We start from the raw sequence: 18,473 nt of genomic DNA, 5'->3' as shown, positions 1-18,473 counted from the left end.
ATGATTCCAATACAGCTGCTCGACGACATTATGGAAAAAGTGATGAACAACATGCGTCTGGAGAGCTGAGCAAAGTAGAGGAAGTTGGTACTGAAGACACGACTTCAACATCTATCGACGGCACGACTTCAACATCGCCAAACTGTATGACCTCAACGTCTACCGACGACACGAATTCAACGTCGCCAGACAGTACGACCTCAACATCTACCGATGGCACGACTCCAACATCGACAGACGGTACGACTTCAACGTCGACCGACGACAAGACCTCAACATTGATCGACGGCTCGACACAGAAGAGCACTGGTGTATCAGGGTGTGATCTTGTCCCAGATGTAGACAGAGAGATCACTATAGAAGATTTCTTGGAGCTAGAGGATGAGGCACAACCTGAGAATCTGGATCACAACTTGGAGAAGAAGCTTGATGACCATCAGTACACTTCAAAAAAGGATCTGGAATCTTCACCTGAGGCTAGCATCGATCAACAGCATCCACCTGACATCGATCGATACCCACCCGATTGCATCGATCGACATCCACCTGATATCGACCGACACCCAGGGTTGGATGAGCCTTCAGGATATATAGTTGAGGAGGAACCGATTGAGGAAAGAATGTACATGTCTAAGGTCTCACACCTTGTTGTCCCTAAACATCAGAGACCACCTATCTGGACAGAAGAAGCTGCTGGGTTTCACAAAAGAGTGAAGATGATACATGATCCTGTGAAGATTGTGGTTCCATGCGTTGTATTTGAAGCTGAATCTCCTATTCCACCTGATAGACGTATGCAGTTCAGTTCTTACATTGAGGTTTTGGATGATCATCAGCACGTAGAAGCTTCTCAGAGAGGGTTGCGATTTAGGGATGAAGTCGATAAGGGCCCAGCAGAAGCAGCATTGATCGACACCGACCAGATACCATCGATCGACACTACCACTTCACTATCGATCGACACTACCACTTCATCGTCGATCGACAGTGGGCGCGTATCAGAGCAGAAGGAGTTCGATGTATGTGGAAATCTTAGGAATATAGATACCACCACGCGATTAGACAAGTCTGAGGGAAAGAAGAGGAGGAATTGGAAGAAGATAAAAAGGATCAAGGACGGTCCTCAGGTATCATTGATCCCTCGCTTCTCAGATGGTGTCAGGAAATCCAGAGTTCACAGCAGATGCTTCTCACAGCCATTTGCAAAGCTTCGAGCACTCCTTATTGTTGAGATGATAGACAAAGGAGTAGAGTCTATGGAGGAGGCTTTCACACAAGAATGATAAACCTTCAGAGAGTAGACATTGAGACTTGTTTGGAGCATGTTCTCATTCTCATCTGGACTAAATCAGATCTCCAAAGTCAAGCTAAATGACTATAACAAAGCGCTGAGTGAGAGGCAACCCACTATTAGGTAATTTCTTTCAGTTTAGCTCAGATTGTTACTGATCAAAGTTTTATTTATTGCAGGAAAAAAAAACCGAGGAAGACGAGTTTGCAAAGGATCGATGATGGCTGCGCATCATCGATCGACGATGGCTGCGCATCATCGATCGACAGAGCATTACTAGCATCGATCAATCGCCACTTAAGTGTGTCGATCGATAGAGCTTCAAGAGTATTGATAGTCACTTAACTATATTGGTTGACACTCACATCAAAGTCAGGTATACCGTTTTCCTTGTTAAATATTGTCCTTATGATTTATTTCCCCTCTGATCTTAGACTGTATAACACTGGAGATATTATTGTTTAAGTCTGGGGGAGGTTTACTAATATTGTGTGTTTAGTTAGCTATTTAGAATATATAAAAAAAAAAGGGATCCGAGTAGACGATTGTAGCATATTGACCGATGAGAGCATGTCGATATCAATCGACAGTACATTACCTGTAGCTACCGATGGTAACTCCTTTCCATTGATCGACACTTAATCCGGTCAGGTATATCGTTCTAACTTGTTAAATTGAGTACTTATGATTTATTTATCACCATAACTCCGACTAGATATACACTGGGCACAGTGTAATTTAAGTCTGGGAGGAGGTTTACTGATACTTAGTTTATTGTGAGTCTTATCAAATGTTTTCAAAAAATAAAAAAATTTTATTGAGTCAAGAAGGGGATAATGAACTTATTAGATTTTTGCTTGTTATCTAACCACTCTTTAGCACCATTTTAGACTTACTGATTGCAGATAATACTAAAGATACTAAAGTGGATCAACTTATCAACTATTCACACTTGTTGAGATTGTTTGAAGGAACCAAAGCTGACCTCCAACACTAAACCTGACACAACTGCTTGTCTTGGAGCTTGGTATACATGGGATCGGATTCTTCAAACAAGTCTAGAAGCTAAAGCCTTGTGTAGATTTATCACTTTTTCTCTCTCTATTTTGACCTTAGATTTATAGGTAGAGATATTTATTTTATTTTATTTTATTTTAAAAACGAAAAAAAGAAAGAAAAAAAAGAAAAAAAAAAAAATATATATATATATATATAATAGGTGTTAGTTAGGTGGAATCCGAACAGAAATTGGTGGCTACAACCATTAAGACTTGCTTCATAAGGATTCCAACAAAAAGAATTCGAACGGGACTTGGTGGCGGCAATCATCAAGATTCGATTCACATGAATTCTTGGATATAGGTCAAAAAGAAGTGAACAGGACTTGATGGCAACCACCATTAAGGCTTGATTCATGGAAGTCTGTCCAATCTTGGTCAATGATCCTGCAATGAAAGCAGACTTTGACTAAAGAGAGAAATTAGTAGAGAGAAAAGATAGGAACTAACTTTTACCTGCAGATCCATTTACTTGTTTGAAAATCCTTGCATCTTGTGATTGATACTCCCAAAGTAAAGTCTGCACTTTTATTTATGTTAAGAAATGAGGTTGGTAGAGGGGAATGTCAGACAGAATGAGGTAACGTGTCTAGACCACTTCACACTCACTTATTTTAACAAAAGCTCACTTTATTACATGACTTGTTCGCATCTGTTGACTGGTTTTGTGATAAGAACTTGTATGTATTATGAGTAAGAACCTCCCAACCACCCTCTCTTAGTCTCTATACCCAGAGTCTAAGCCTATTCTTGAATCCCACAATCTGAGATCTCAAGCCACAACTGATTCTAACTGAATGACCAACAGAAACAACTAACGAGCCCCTTATATACTGAGACTCGTTTACATTTGTTAACTAACCAACTAACTTGCCAGCTCAGCACTCCCGTGAGCCATTCCCTCGTTGATACGCCTCTGCCTCTTCGAGATATAAACTCTTGTTGGCATATCATTTTGTTGGCATCTGTTGTGAACAAAGGCGAATTAAGGCAAATGCCCGTTTAGGATTTGTCTATTGATTATGTGAATGAATAGTTTACAATCCCTTAGACCCGTATTTTACTGTAGTCAAAACCTGATTTTCCTTTCTCTTTAGGAAATCATTCATCACGAATGTGACCTTTTATTGGTGCACAGAGATTTAAGTGACTTCCAGAATCAAAACCATGAATGAGATCTTAGAAAACTTGTGTCTGACCTGGTTTTTTGTGTTGAAATATGTTTTATGCTTTTTTTTCTTATTTTTGTGTTACATTCTGTTAATTTTGGGAATGTTTTACCTTTTCTAATTGTGTTAAACACAGATATCCAACGTTCTTTGATGACTTTGCGGCACGTTTGCTTCCTGTTATCCCTCTAGTGGTGTACAGGCTCATCAAGAACAATGCAATGGATACAGCTGATAAAATTCTGACTGCCTACTCTCATTTTCTGGCTTATCATCCTCTCAGATTCACGTTTGTACGCGATATCCTTGCTTATTTCTATGGCCATCTTCCCGGGCAACTTGTTGTGAAGATCCTCAGAGTCCTTGGTCTCAGTAAGATTCCATTCTCTGAATCATTCCCTCAGTACATCAGCAACCCAAGTTCCCCTACATGCCCACCTCTTGATTATTTCGCCACTCTTCTTCTGAATCTCGTAAATAACGTTATACCTCCGCTTAGCAGTAGCAGCAGCAGCAGCAACTGTAGCTCAAGGTCTGGCTCAATGGCAGACATGTTAAACAGCTCCTCAGCGAGATCTCTTCATGGGAAAACTCCAGGAGCATCTCAGCCCGGACCAGCAAACGCCTCCGAGGGACAGAAAGCATTCTACCAGATCCAGGACCCTGGGACATACACTCAACTCGTTCTTGAAACGGCCGTGATTGAGATCCTCTCCCTTCCTGTCTCCGCTGCTCAGATTGTCTCTTCTCTTGTTCAGATAATCGTCAACATACAGTCCACGCTTATTCAATTTGGCAACGGCTTCCACGGTGCTGCAAACGGAGTGGGGCAAGGCTCGGTGCTCCCTACGTCTCCCTCGGGAGGGAGCACCGAGCCTTAACTGTGTCGATCGATAGAGCTTCAAGAGTATTGATAGTCACTTAACTATATTGGTTGACACTCACATCAAAGTCAGGTATACCGTTTTCCTTGTTAAATATTGTCCTTATGATTTATTTCCCCTCTGATCTTAGACTGTATAACACTGGAGATATTATTGTTTAAGTCTGGGGGAGGTTTACTAATATTGTGTGTTTAGTTAGCTATTTAGAATATATAAAAAAAAAGGGATCCGAGTAGACGATTGTAGCATATTGACCGATGAGAGCATGTCGATATCAATCGACAGTACATTACCTGTAGCTACCGATGGTAACTCCTTTCCATCGATCGACACTTAATCCGGTCAGGTATATCGTTCTAACTTGTTAAATTGAGTACTTATGATTTATTTATCACCATAACTCCGACTAGATATACACTGGGGACAGTGTAATTTAAGTCTGGGAGGAGGTTTACTGATACTTAGTTTATTGTGAGTCTTATCAAATGTTTTCAAAAAATAAAAAAAAAATTATTGAGTCAAGAAGGGGATAATGAACTTATTAGATTTTTGCTTGTTATCTAACCACTCTTTAGCACCATTCTAGACTTACTGATTGCAGATAATACTAAAGATACTAAAGTGGATCAACATGTCAACTATTAACACTTGTTGAGATTGTTTGAAGGAACCAAAGCTTACCTCCAACACTAAACCTCACACAACTGCTTGTCTTGGAGCTTGGTATACATGGGATCAGATTCTTCAAACAAGTCTAGAAGCTAAAGCCTTGTGTAGATTTATCACTTTTTCTCTCTCTATTTTGACCTTAGATTTATAGGTAGAGATATTTATTTTATTTTATTTTATTTTAAAAACGAAAAAAAGAAAGAAAGAAAAAGAAAAAAAAAATATATATATATATAATAGGTGTTAGTTAGGTGGAATCCGAACAGAAATTGGTGGCTACAACCATTAAGACTTGCTTCATAAGGATTCCAACAAAAAGAATTCGAACGGGACTTGGTGGCGGCAATCATCAAGATTCGATTCACATGAATTCTTGGATATAGGTCAAAAAGAAGTGAACATGACTTGGTGGCAACCACCATTAAGGCTTGATTCATGGAAGTCTGTCCAATCTTGGTCAATGATCCTGCAATGAACGCAGACTTTGACTAAAGAGAGAAATTAGTAGAGAGAAAAGATAGGAACTAACTTTTACCTGCAGATCCATTTACTTGTTTGAAAATCCTTGCATCTTATGATTGATACTCCCAAAGTAAAGTCTGCACTTTTATTTATGTTAAGAAATGAGGTTGGTAGAGGGGAATGTCAGACAGAATTTGCTAAGTTGTTGGCTAGGTGAATTTAGTTGCTAAGCTAGGATATGGTATAATGTGCTTTTGTGATTAGGACTTCTTAGATGTGGATTGCAATATTGTAGAGGTGATGATTCTAAGTTTTTAAATCTTGTAAGTCCATGCTATTTTCAAACCTCTTTCAAAGAGACTGCCCGTCTGTTTTGCTTGAGGACAAGCAAAAGGGTAAGTCTGAGGGAGTTGATAGACCATGAATTTTACCCACTTTTAGTCATGGTCTATAAGTATTTTAATATATATTTAATACTATATTGATTCTATTTAGAGTATTTAAAGGTTCAGGGACGATTTGGAGGAAAGTGGTGATTTTGGTGTCTTTTGGAGCTTTTTGAGTGCAGAGCTGGACATACGCGTCAGATGTCTAGCTATGGATGGAGACCTTACCACTGTTAGATTGAGCCCATCTTTTGACAACAGATAGAGCTTTGAGTTAGCTTTCCAATGCCACCAGGTTGAGGTCAATCAGCATCATGTAGCAGACGTTATGCCCGATTTACTGAAGAGTCGTCAGTCTGCCTCGTGAGATGAAACTGTCGAGGAAATGAAGGACTGTCGATCAATGTAACAGCATTGATGTCGGTCGACAGTGATGCCAAAATATGGGCTGGGCATATTTTATGACCGACTGAAGCCCAGAAGCAACCCCAAATTACCATAATACCCTTGGACGACCTGAAACCCTATTTATGTGTTTTCTAAGCCATTGTTGACGGCTAAGCTTTATTTTATTCATAGTTCTAGGATAGGAGAGAAGGGAGGAACTCCTTCAGAGTCCTCTTGGAACTCCATTGTTTTGGTTTTATTTATATTTTATGTTATTCATCTATTCATCTATGATTTATGTGACAAACATCATGCATGAGTAGATCCACCTGCTAGGTTTAGAAATTTCTAGGGTTTTGAATGAATTTATGAATTAAATGATTGTTAGGATATCTAAAGATCTCTACATCAAGATAGCTTGTAATACTAGGATCTAGAGTAGTTGGAAAACCACGAGAGTGTGACTAATTGCTTGAACCAAGAATCATAGGACAATTGAGAGGCACGAGAGTGCAATCAATTAACGGAACCCAAATCCTGGTGGATTAGATACCTAGGCGCATACGAAAGTTGGTATAGGAATTTAGTTGAACATATTCGATCAGATCGATAACGCTTGGCTAAGGCAGCGTCGATCGATGCTTATACCATAGCATCGATCGACGCTCATACCGAAGCATCGATCGGCGCTCATACCATAGCATCGATCGACGCTCGATCCGTGTTGACATGCGGATGCTGAAACATGGAACTTAGTCAATAGATTAGACTCACAGTGAGAACTGGTTGTCTTTTGCATTAGATATCGAGTTTTAGAATAAATCCTTAGCATCTATAGATTAGAGTTCTAATAACCTGAATGAAACTCTAAGTCTAGCAACCATCCTTCTATCAAACCTCAATCAATCAGCCGAGCAACTGCCTTGCTCACCACTGCAATTTACTATATTTATTGTATTAATAAACTATTAGCCTAGCTTATAATCATAAACTGTTTAGATCTATTGTGTGTCCTAACTCTCTGTGGATTCGATCTATAAGTACTACAACTCGACCTCTTATTTGAGAGAGTATAAATCACTTCTTAATGTAATTTGAGTGAGATAGTGGCATACACACATAGATACACATATGCAGATAAGTAGATATATGTATACTGATATAAATAATATATTCGAAAATGGGGGAGAAGATTTATTGTATGCATGTGTATGCACTTATACAAGTTGCAACGCATATTGAATTAACTAAGCTCTAGAGATTGTCGGGCATTAACATATCACGTCCATGTAATTGTGGAATTACAGCGCATGCATACATTAACCATGATATACTTTGATTTTTTTTAATAACATAACATCATCAGCCATTATTATATATTAATAATGTGATTTATTCATTCCTACAATAATGTCCAAAATTTGTAGTGTGTAGTTTAGGTTGTAACTGCTGGCACTGCTGGTTTGCGTTTAAAACCAATCAATTGTGTTTTAATTTCAAGACGTTTTAATTTTTGTTTTCTAGCATTGTCAAAAAATTTCTTTGCCCAGATTCTTCTAAAACCCTTTTCTTGTATTTTTCACAACTCAACACCAAACCATCTGGACATCAAAGTTATTTTAACTACCATTAAATTTCAATTTCAAATAAAGTCAACTTATTTTTGTTTTTTTTCTCAATCAAAAAGCTAAAAGTATTTTTCAGCTCATACGATTTTGTAGCTTTTAGGTTTTTAAACGATTTATACGTTGTAAAAAGACAGAGAAAAAAATAGACTACTAATTCTTTCCACACACTACTTTATTTTAGTAGTTTCCACAAACGAAAAGCGTTAACAACTTGTACGTATATATATATATATATATATATATATATATATCCCTCCAGTTTCATTTCAGCCAATAACAAACAGACTTATCTTGTTATACATATATATCATGCACGCGTGACAACAACATATAAAAACAATGATTTATTTTTTCAAGTGATCAAAAGAAGAAAAATATTTGGTGAACAAAGATCAATGCATCGCCTTATCAACGCATCGGTTAACTAGAGCCAAAGCATTACTAGTCAACTTCTTGACATCATCGACCCGAGCGCACACCTCATCTTTCCTCGGCTCATCTTGAACGTCTTTAAACCCGTCTGTACAAGTCTCTTCATCGGTTAAAGCCGCACTAAGCCAAGTCTGCACGTTACTCATCTGGAACCTGAACGACTCAAGCGAGCCAGTGGAGACCAAGTCCCTCATCTGTTTCATCGAGCCTCTCATTTCATCGACCGCGTCTTTGAGATTCTCGAAGCAGTCATGGAAAACGACGGCTGCGGCTGGGTGGCCCCCATTTTCCACCTGGCTCTTGAGAAGAGCGGTGACGTTCGAGAGGTATGAGCCTAATTCGAGAGCTTTGGAGAGAGTGACGGAGATTGCGGCGCGAGCCAAGAGAGCTGGATCGTTGTTGACGGAGCTTGAGAAGTTTGAGAGAGAGGAGACGCAGAGGACGGGGTATAAGGTTGTGTTGCAGCTCGTACGGATGAAATCTGAGTCGTCTGATGGTAATGAAGAGGGTTGGGAGTGGACAGTGAGGATTATTGGGAGGAGAGTTGCTAAGAAGAAGAAGAAGATAAGTGATGTATGAAGGGAAGGTTTCTTCATGGTTTCTTCTGTTCTTGTGTGTTGGATTCTTGTGACATGCAAGTGCCTCTTTTTTGGGTTATGGGTTGTTTGGAATTTGTGATCTCTCAAGTGTGTATATTTATATAGATAAAGTACCACAAACAGGCAACACAGCTCTCCCTTTGGTGCCGTAAAGCGAAATTAAAACATGAATAACGGAGAGTTCTTAGGGTGGACTTATAATTTAAGAGCACGTTTTTTTTTAGTTAAAAGTTAAGAGACGAGTTTTTATATTCCTATAAGAATTTCACCGAACCCGTTAATAATGTTCTATGTTCTTATGGTTCGACGTAAATACCCTCTGAAATATTTTGATGGGTTCGGGAAAAGAATAATGGGCCGGACTAGAATAGTGTGTATATTGCTTTTGTGTTGTGAAATGAAAATGCAAACTCGATCACATGATTAGCAAGATACATAGAAACAAAAACCGACAATTTTTAGACACCAAATGTTCTAGCTATTGGATATTTTTCTTTTTTTTAACTAGCTAATGGGTTTTTTTAAGGGCAAATCTTCGAAATAGCACATTTCTAAGTTTATATCACAAAATAGCACTCAAAAACTAAAATGACTAAAATAGCACTTTTCTAAGTTTATCCTTTGAAAATTTTAATTTTTTTATTTTTCAAAATTTGAAATCTTATCCCCAAAACCTCATTTCTCAACTCTAAACCCTAAACCCTAAATTCTAAATCCTAAACCCTAAACCATAAACCCTAAACCCTAAACCCTAAAATCTAAACCCTAAACCCTAAACTCTAAACCCTAAACCCTAAACCCTAAATCCTAAACCCCACCCTTTAACTCTAAACCCTAAGTTTGTGACTTTTGATAAAACATTAAGTGCTATTTTTGTGACTTTTGATCTTGAGTACTAGTTTGGGAACAAAAACTTGATTTAGTGCTATTTTTGTCTTTTTCTCTTTTTTTAAAACGGATTGTTGATCATAATGATGAACATTTTTTTTGATTATTGGTGGATTCTCATGTTTACTCACACTTTTAGCTCATATTTAAATTACTCTTTCCACGACAATTTCATCACACATGTTTTTTTGTAAGTGCTCATGTATGTAATGTAAATATTGTTATAAAAAAAACTGGAATTTTATTATATCGCAGGAATTTAAATAAAGCAAAATTTTATACCCGTACGAAAGAGATAATACTGATAAGAAGAGAGGATGTGTTATTGAAGGAGAAGGATGGTGTGTTTACAAACGAACGCAAACGTTCGTATATATAGAAGGAAATTTACTGTGCAAATAGTGCAGCGGGCCCCACATCTTTTATATTTTCAACGAAAGCGGCTCATCTTTTCTTGTCTTTCGTAACACTCCCCCTTGGGGGCCGGTGTCACTATCCGCTCTCGCTTAACGTCTTTGTTGCCTCGTTAAAAACCTTTCTAGGAAAACCCAATGGGAAAAACCATAGTAAGGTAAAAAGAGTACAACTACGTAAGCTCCCCCTCGAATGAGCAGTCATAGATCCTTCTGATGACGCATTCCAATGTTACGAACATGTTTTCTGAATATCGAAGTCGGAAGTGATTTTGTGAAGAGGTCAGCTGCATTGTCGCATGATTGGACATATCTTACTTCAATCTCTTTCTTCTTCACGAGCTCTTGAGTGTATGAGAAGAACTTCGGATGAATATGCTTCGTTCTATCGCTTTTGATATATCCGTCCTTTGTTTGAGCAACACATGCTGCATTATCTTCATATAAAATAGTTGGCTCTATATTTTCGTCAATTCCACTGCTTGAACAGATGTGTCGGCTTATTGATCTAGCCATACACATTCTCTACTTGCTTCATGGAGTGCAATGATCTCAGCATGATTTGAAGAAGTAGCCACGAGCGTTTGTTTCTGAGAACGCCAAGATATAGCAGTGCCTCCGATCGTAAAAACGTATCCTGTTTGCGATCGGGCTTTGTGTGGATCTGAAAGATATCCTGCATCTGCAAAACCAACCATTTGACCTTTTGAACTTTTAGGATAAAACAAGCCTAAATCAATGGTCCCTTGGAGGTAACGAAAAACATGTTTAATCCCATTCCAATGTCTTCGAGTTGGAGATGAGCTGAATCTTGCCAAAAGATTCACAGCAAATGATATATCAGGCCGTGTACAATTTGCAAGGTACATCAGCGCTCCAATTGCACTTAGATATGGTACTTCCGGACCAAGTATCTCTTCTTTTTCCTCAGGTGGTCGAAATGGATCACTTTCAATATTAAGTGACCTAACGACCATCGGGGTGCTAAGAGGAGTTGATTTATCCATGTTAAATCGTTTCAACACTCTTTTAGTGTATGTGGATTGATGCACAAATATACCATTTTGTGAATGTTCTATTTGTAGGCCAAGACAATACTGTGTCTGTCCAAGATCTTTCATCTCAAATTCTCCTTTGAGATAGTCTGATGCCTTTTGTATTTCCTTTTGAGTTCCGATAATGTTAAGATCATCAACATATACCGCGATTATTACAAATCCGGATATTGTTTTCTTGATGAAAACACATGGGCATATAGGATCATTCACATATCCTTCTTTTGTTAAATGATCACTGAGACGATTATACCACATACGTCCAGATTGCTTTAACCCATATAATGATCTTTGCAATTTTATTGCACATAACTCTTTAGGTTTGGAACTTAATGCTTCTGGCATTTTAAATCCATCAGGAACTTTCATGTAGATATCAGTATCTAATGATCCATATAGATAAGCTGTAACAACATCCATGAGACGCATCTCTAGATTTTTATCAGCTGCTAGACTCATCAGGAATCTAAATGTGATGGCATCCATAACTGGAGAATACGTTTCTTCATAATCGATTCCAGGTCTTTGAGAAAAACCTTGAGCCACTAGACGAGCTTTGTATCTCGTAATCTCATTTTTCTCATTTCGCTTTCGAACGAAAACCCATTTGTACCCAACTGGTCTCACATCTGCAGGTGTGAGCACAATAGATCCAAATACTTTTCGTTTATTAAGCGAATCAAGTTCAGCTTGTATTGCATTTTTCCATTGTTCCCAATCATGTCTCTTTTGACATTCATAGACAGATTTTGGTTCTGGATCATCGATTTCTTCATTTATTTCACTTGACACAATATATGAGAAAGCATCATCAAGGTCATTTTGTTCATTTCTATTCCATATCCTTTTATTATGGATGTAATTAATAGAAATCTCATGATTATCTTTCGATTCATGATGCTCTGATTCATGATGCTCTGATTCATCAGAATCCTTATCATTTATTTCTTCCAAAATATTTTCTGCTATTTTGGGTGCATCATATATTTCAGCTTTCTTCTGTTTCCTAGGATTCTTATCCTTAGAACCAACAGGTCTACCACGCTTCAGGCGTGTTTTTGGCTCTCGTGTGTCATCCTCCTTTTCTTGTTCATTTGGCATTTTGATACGAGCAGGAGCATTTGCAGCTGGTATATGAGATTTAGTTACCGTCTTGGTATCTACAAATGCATCAGGTAGCTGGTTAGCTATACTCTGTAAATGCATAATTCGTCGAACTTCTAGTTCTGACTCTTTAGTGGGAGGATCAAGATATAACAATGATGGTACACTCCATTTTATATCACTTCCAACATTTTTGTTTTCTCCCCCTAGAACTGGGAATACATTTTCGTCAAAATGACAATCAGCAAAACGTGCTGTAAAGACGTCACCAGTCTGTGGTTCTAGGTATCTTATAATTGATGGGGAATCAAAACCAACATATATTCCCAATCTTCTTTGTGGTCCCATCTTTGTACGTTGTGGTGGTGCTACAGGCACATATACCGCACAACCAAAGATTCTAAAGTGGGAAATGTTTGGTTCTCGACCAAACGCTAACTGTAGTGGGGAATACTTATGGTATGCACTCGGTCTGATCCGAATGAGTGCTTCTGCATGCAAAATGGCATGTCCCCATACAGAGGTTGGAAGTTTTGATCTCATGATCAATGGTCTTGCAATCAATTGCAGACGCTTAATTAAAGATTCAGCCAAACCATTTTGCGTATGAACATGAGCAACCGAATGTTCAACTTCAATTCCCATTACCATACAATAGTCATTGAATGCTTGGGATGTGAATTCACCAGCGTTGTCTAGTCTAACTCTTTTAATAGTATAATCAGGAAACTGTGCTCGCAGTTTGATTATCTGAGTTAGAAATCTCGCAAATGCCACATTTCGAGATGATAATAGACAAACGTGTGACCATCTACTGGATGCGTCAATTAATACCATAAAATAGTGGAATGGTCCACAAGGTGGGTGTATAGGTCCACATATATCGCCTTGAATTCTTTCAAGGAACTTTGGTGATTCTTTATCGATTTTGGTTGGCGATGGCCTTACGATCAATTTTCCTAGAGAACATGCAACACATGTCATTTTATTCCCTTGAGAAATCTCCTGGATTTTCAGTGGATGACCATGTGAACTTTCTATGATTTTACGCATCATTGTAGTTCCTGGGTGGCCAAGGCGATCATGCCATAACGTGAACTCTTCTGGGTTCCGTTCTACTACAAGATTTGATTCGATCTCATCGATATAAGTATGATGTAACCCCGAAGGAAGCTCTGGAAACTTTTCCAATATGTGTTTTCTGCCACATTTCTCAGAAGTTACATACATGTATTTCTTTCCATCCTCAGTTGCAGACTGAGTATCATATCCGTGAAGATATATGTCTTTAAAACTCAACAAATTCCTTTTAGAACTTGGAGAATATAGAGCATTATTTATGGAAAATTTTGTTCCATTCGGTAAAGTAAAGTTTGCTTTACCAGTTCCTTCAATCACGTCTGCAGGACCTGATATTGTATTGACGACAATTCTTGTCGGTTTTATATCAGAGAAATATCTCTTTTGTCTCAGAATAGTGTGCGTTGTTCCACTATCTGGTATGCATATTTCACGAATCCGTTTCTTGGATTTTGCTTCATTAGTATTCTGATCCATTTCTGAAATTGTCATAAATATTAATAAAAGAAAAACATAAAATTCATTCATATAAGGAAACACATAATAATTATACAATAAGATGACGTTAAAAACATCATTATTTGTTTAAAACATGAAATATAATAATTATACATGGTAATACTGAAAACTATTCAATACTCTTATCATAGGCATTTCGATTCTCTTCAGGAGTAATCTAGTCCAGCTCATTAGCGAAGTCGGAGGATTCAAGGTATGAGGTCCCTTCAACATTTTCTGTGAGGTTCACCTCTTTAACCTTTCCTTTTATGGACTCTTGATATAACTTGCACAAATGTGGGGGAGTACGACAGGTACGGGACCAATGTCCTTTACATCCACATCTGTAACATACAGTCTCACTTTTCTTTGTGGTATCCTCTTCGGTTTCTTTGCCTTTAGGAGGTTGTTCAGATCTAACCCATTTGTTAGATCTAATACTTTTAGGATAGTAAGGCTTTCCACGTTTGTTGTTGAAACGCCGACCACGACCTCGGTTGGTCTGGTTTCTCCTTCCCGAATATTCTACCGCCGTAGCATTCACTTCGGGAAATGCCTTGGCTCCCGTAGGTCGGGAATTATGGTTTTTGATTAGTAACTCATCGTTCTTTTCAGCCAACATGAGTGTTACCATCAATTCAGAAAATTTGGTGTACCCACATTTTCTGTAAATTCGGGATAAGACGTTGTGTTCTTTGTGGAAAGTATTGTATGTCTTGTCAAGCATTTCTGCTTCGGTGACAGGGTTACCACAATATTTTAATTGTGCAACTATCCTCAAGATAGTGGAATTGTAATCTCTAACCCTTTGGAAATCCTGAAACCTCAGGGTTTTCCACTCTTCAAGAGCGTGAGGGAGATTGATTTCCTTTTGATTATCGAACCTATCTTTCAAGGCTTGCCATAGTACGGCTGGGTCCTCAACGTCTCCATAGTCGTGAGTTAGATTCTCATCTAAATGCTTCTTCAGGAAGATTATCGCTTCGGCTATATGCTCGGGTGGCGATTTGTTACCGACTTCTATCGCTTCAGTTATCTTTTTTATTACAAGATAAGGTTTCACATTTGTGACCCATCTGACATAATTTTCGCCGGTTACTTTCAGAGCCGGGAACTGGAGTTTCTCGATGTTTGCCATTTGTATTTCTAAAACACAAAATAAAATATTTTATTAGAACTTCATAATTTAAAAACCGTTTACATTAATCATGCAAGCAATTACAAGGAGAAGCGATGTAAAGAAAATTAAACCGATATTCATCTTAAATTCACTCGGAGTAAATTCTCCAACGAATAAACCATAAATAGAAACACAAATAAAAATGGCACATAAAAACAAAAGTGCGCGAATCATCTTTCTTGAAATGATAAATCGGAGGAGAGCGATTTGAAATTTTTGAGAGAAGATGAAATGTTTTGGATGATGAAATGGAGTGAAAATGAGTTGTATTTATAGATGAAAATTACTGTTCATGGCCGTTGGAGAAAGGGGAAATTTTTGAAAAAAATTCTTTGTGACCGTTGGGGTTAAATCGAGTGCACTAAAAATCAGTCTGAAAATATCGTATTAAACAGTCAATCAAATCTATAAAATTTCATAAAAGTAAAAATTATGGCAATGAAATATTTATGTTATGACAACAAATCATGCGACGGCTCAGCCGATCAATGCAGAGTAATAAATAAATTATACGGCGGCTCGGCCGACCAATTAATAACAAACAGAATATAAGGCGGCTCGGCCGACCAATAAATAATAAACAGGATATAAGGCGGCTCGACCGACTAATAAACAATAAACAGAATATAAGGCGGCTCGGCCGACCAATAAATAAATTAAATTAATAGTAAATAATATAGGCGGCATTCCGGCCATTATAACAGGGTATAAATGATACAAATAAATTTTACCGAATCGCAGAGTGATCGTGCTGATAACGTGTTATAAAAAGAACTGGAATTTTATTATATCGCAGGAATTTAAATAAAGCAAAATTTTATACCCGTACGAAAGAGATAATACTGATAAGAACAGAGGATGTGTTATTGAAGGAGAAGGATGGTGTGTTTACAAACGAACGCAAACGTTCGTATATATATTGAAAGAAATTTACTGTGCAAATAGTACAGCGGGCCCTACATCTTTTATATTTTCAACTAAAGCGGCTCATCTCTTTCTTGTCTTTCGTAACAAATATCATATTTTGTATTTTTTTTTTGCCTTTTGGCTTCGTATTAAATTGATATGAATTTTTAGAAAGTGCAAGAGTAATCATTTTCCAAAATACCAAAAAACTAATTGTCTAAGATAAATTACCTTTATAGCCAAATTCCCAAGTAATTATGATTTATAATTATGACCAACGAAAGGTGTACTTTATAAAATAAAAACACTAATTAAAGGTGTGTTATAATTAGGAATTTATCTTTGGTCAAGGTCAGCTGCTTTCCGCTAAAACAAGAAGGCTATTTTGTCTGTCCTACACGACTCCACTCAAAGACATTGCCTCAAACAGATGGTGCTCGCTCCAACCTAACCAGCCCTAACTGAGTCTACCTTGGTTTTCCTCCGATTCAAAGGAGGAAAAAAACAAAAAACGAGTTCCTATAGCTGAGTGATGCGAGCGAGAGAGAGAAACATGGAAGGAGTTGAGATGGAACTAGAGAGAAGAAGCAAGTTCTTGAACAGTTTGATACAGCAGAAGAAGAAGGCTAAAGAGCAGCAGGACCTGAAAGAAGAGTTCAATGTTCGTGTTAGAGCTTCCGATATGCCTTTGCCCGTGCAGAACAGGGCCTTCAGTTTGTCCCGTGAGATATTGAATGCCACGCCTGGTAAAGCCGACAACAAAAGACTCGCTCTTGCCCTTAAAAAGGTTGCATCTTTTCTCTGTCTAACGCTTAAAAATCGTGTCTTTATCGCATTAGCGACGGAGTCTAGTTCTGCGGAGTGAGTTTTGATACAGAGTCAAGTAGTGGGTCTTAGGGCTATGCTTCAAGTAGCACTCGTTTTGCAAGCTTTGTTATTGTGTTCTCGTTGATGTGAAGATTTGTGCTTGTGTGACAAATCTGGAGATCGGACTTTCTCTTAAATGGTTTTTGGGTTGAGTTAGTAGTCTACTTGACCTAGCTTTTTGTTAGTAGTCTACTTGACTTGGTAGTTTTTTGTATTGGGGTGATATTAGTATGAATCTCTTGGGGGTATGTCTTGAAAGTGGATGTTTCTTGTTGCTTATTTACTGAGATGGTTTTTTTGAGCTGACTTAGGCCATGACTTCTGAGACCTAGGATGCACCATTTGTTATACTGGGTAGTTTGGAAACTTCCTTTTGTGTAGGTAGATGCTACCTGATGATAAATCTGAAGCAGTTTGCTTTAGGAAATGAGACTTGCTAAATGGAAACTTCTTTCTACAAAGTACTCGGTTGTATTATCTGGTATTATTATTTACTAGTCTACCACATATACATAATTGTTCATTTATGCAGCTTTTCCATATAATTATTGTACATAACTCAGGGCTTGTGCTCCTACTTAATATCTAGGGATAGTGTTTTTACTTAGAGGGCCTTGATGGTGAGGTTTTGGTTTTATCTTATTGATCAAAATGAAGCACTTCTATTGCTAAGAATTTGTGAAGTTCCTCATAGTTGACTAGAGGTGGAGGTATTGGCAATACCGTATTGCTTCTCACAAGTGCAAAGATTTGTTTTAGGGCTCACAAATGATCCAAAGTAGCAAACTTTTAATGATCCAAAATGTAAGAAGAGAGGCTTTACATTGGTTTCACAAAGTGGCTGACTAAACAAATACGTTTTCACTTATAAGCACTTAGTAGAGTGATTGGCACATGATTGACTTGTTTTATCTTCTTGTTCTGATAGTTGATTTCTTCTCTCAAAATCGACCTTGATATGTTGCTTATCTCCTAACTTGAGCTTTTTTGTCTATTTGCCCAACGGAATGTTGCATCGAATTTAAACTTCCAACCAGGTCTATAAACTTTATTTTTGCTCTCTACTCACGAAACAAAGTTTCCATCATGTTTCAGGACTTCGATTCAGCATATGGCCCTGCGTGGCACTGCATTGTTGGGACCAGCTTTGGCTCATACGTAACTCATTCCATTGGAGGGTTCATATATTTCCAGATCGACAAAGTGTATGTTCTCCTATTCAAGACTGCTGTGGAACCCTTAGATCACCAATGAAAACGTTCATCCAATCTTTAAAAAATGAACATCTTCAGTTAGTCCTTCCCTTTCGATCCCTCTGTCCTGTATTCACACACTATTTATTTCGAGTTCATTGTGTTAATCTCCCAAGACAAAATCTTCAATACAAATCGAGAATATGTTTTGCGACTCATATTTGTGTAATTTACAAATGAACTTGACGTATCGTTTTCGCCAAAAGAATATAAACAAAATGCTGACGTAAGCCTGTCTGTGTAGGACAAACAGAGTTTGGTAAT

The 18,473-nt window shown here is 37.9% G+C and overlaps 2 protein-coding genes across 2 annotated transcripts; one reads left to right on the top strand and one right to left on the bottom strand.

The window, feature by feature from the left end:
* Positions 1 to 8,208: 8,208 nt before the first annotated feature.
* On the bottom strand, positions 8,209 to 9,235 carry LOC106371252 (21 kDa protein-like). Its single transcript, XM_048762700.1, has one exon. The coding sequence runs from the start codon at positions 8,960 to 8,962 to the stop codon at positions 8,327 to 8,329; it is 636 nt and encodes a 211-aa protein (XP_048618657.1). The 5' UTR covers positions 8,963 to 9,235; the 3' UTR covers positions 8,209 to 8,326.
* Positions 9,236 to 16,437: 7,202 nt separating this feature from the next.
* On the top strand, positions 16,438 to 18,367 carry LOC106371253 (dynein light chain 1, cytoplasmic). Its single transcript, XM_048762699.1, has 2 exons — positions 16,438 to 16,876; positions 18,052 to 18,367. Exons 1-2 carry the CDS (start codon positions 16,622 to 16,624, stop codon positions 18,208 to 18,210), a joined length of 414 nt encoding a protein of 137 aa, XP_048618656.1. The 5' UTR covers positions 16,438 to 16,621; the 3' UTR covers positions 18,211 to 18,367.
* Positions 18,368 to 18,473: the final 106 nt, after the last annotated feature.

This window comes from Brassica napus, chromosome C7 (genome assembly GCF_020379485.1).
Source record: "Brassica napus cultivar Da-Ae chromosome C7, Da-Ae, whole genome shotgun sequence".
Lineage (NCBI taxonomy): Eukaryota > Viridiplantae > Streptophyta > Magnoliopsida > Brassicales > Brassicaceae > Brassica > Brassica napus.
Note: the sequence above shows the minus strand (reverse complement) of the source record. Positions and strands in the feature narration are given on the sequence as shown.

Bases quoted from the DNA above. Each gene is read 5' to 3' on its own strand.
- LOC106371252 (XM_048762700.1), bottom strand. From the start codon at position 8,962: ATGAAGAAACCTTCCCTTCATACATCACTTATCTTCTTCTTCTTCTTA.
- LOC106371253 (XM_048762699.1), top strand. From the start codon at position 16,622: ATGCGAGCGAGAGAGAGAAACATGGAAGGAGTTGAGATGGAACTAGAG. The intron at 16,877-18,051 runs GTTGCATCTTTT...ATCATGTTTCAG, and splicing joins TCGCTCTTGCCCTTAAAAAG to GACTTCGATTCAGCATATGG.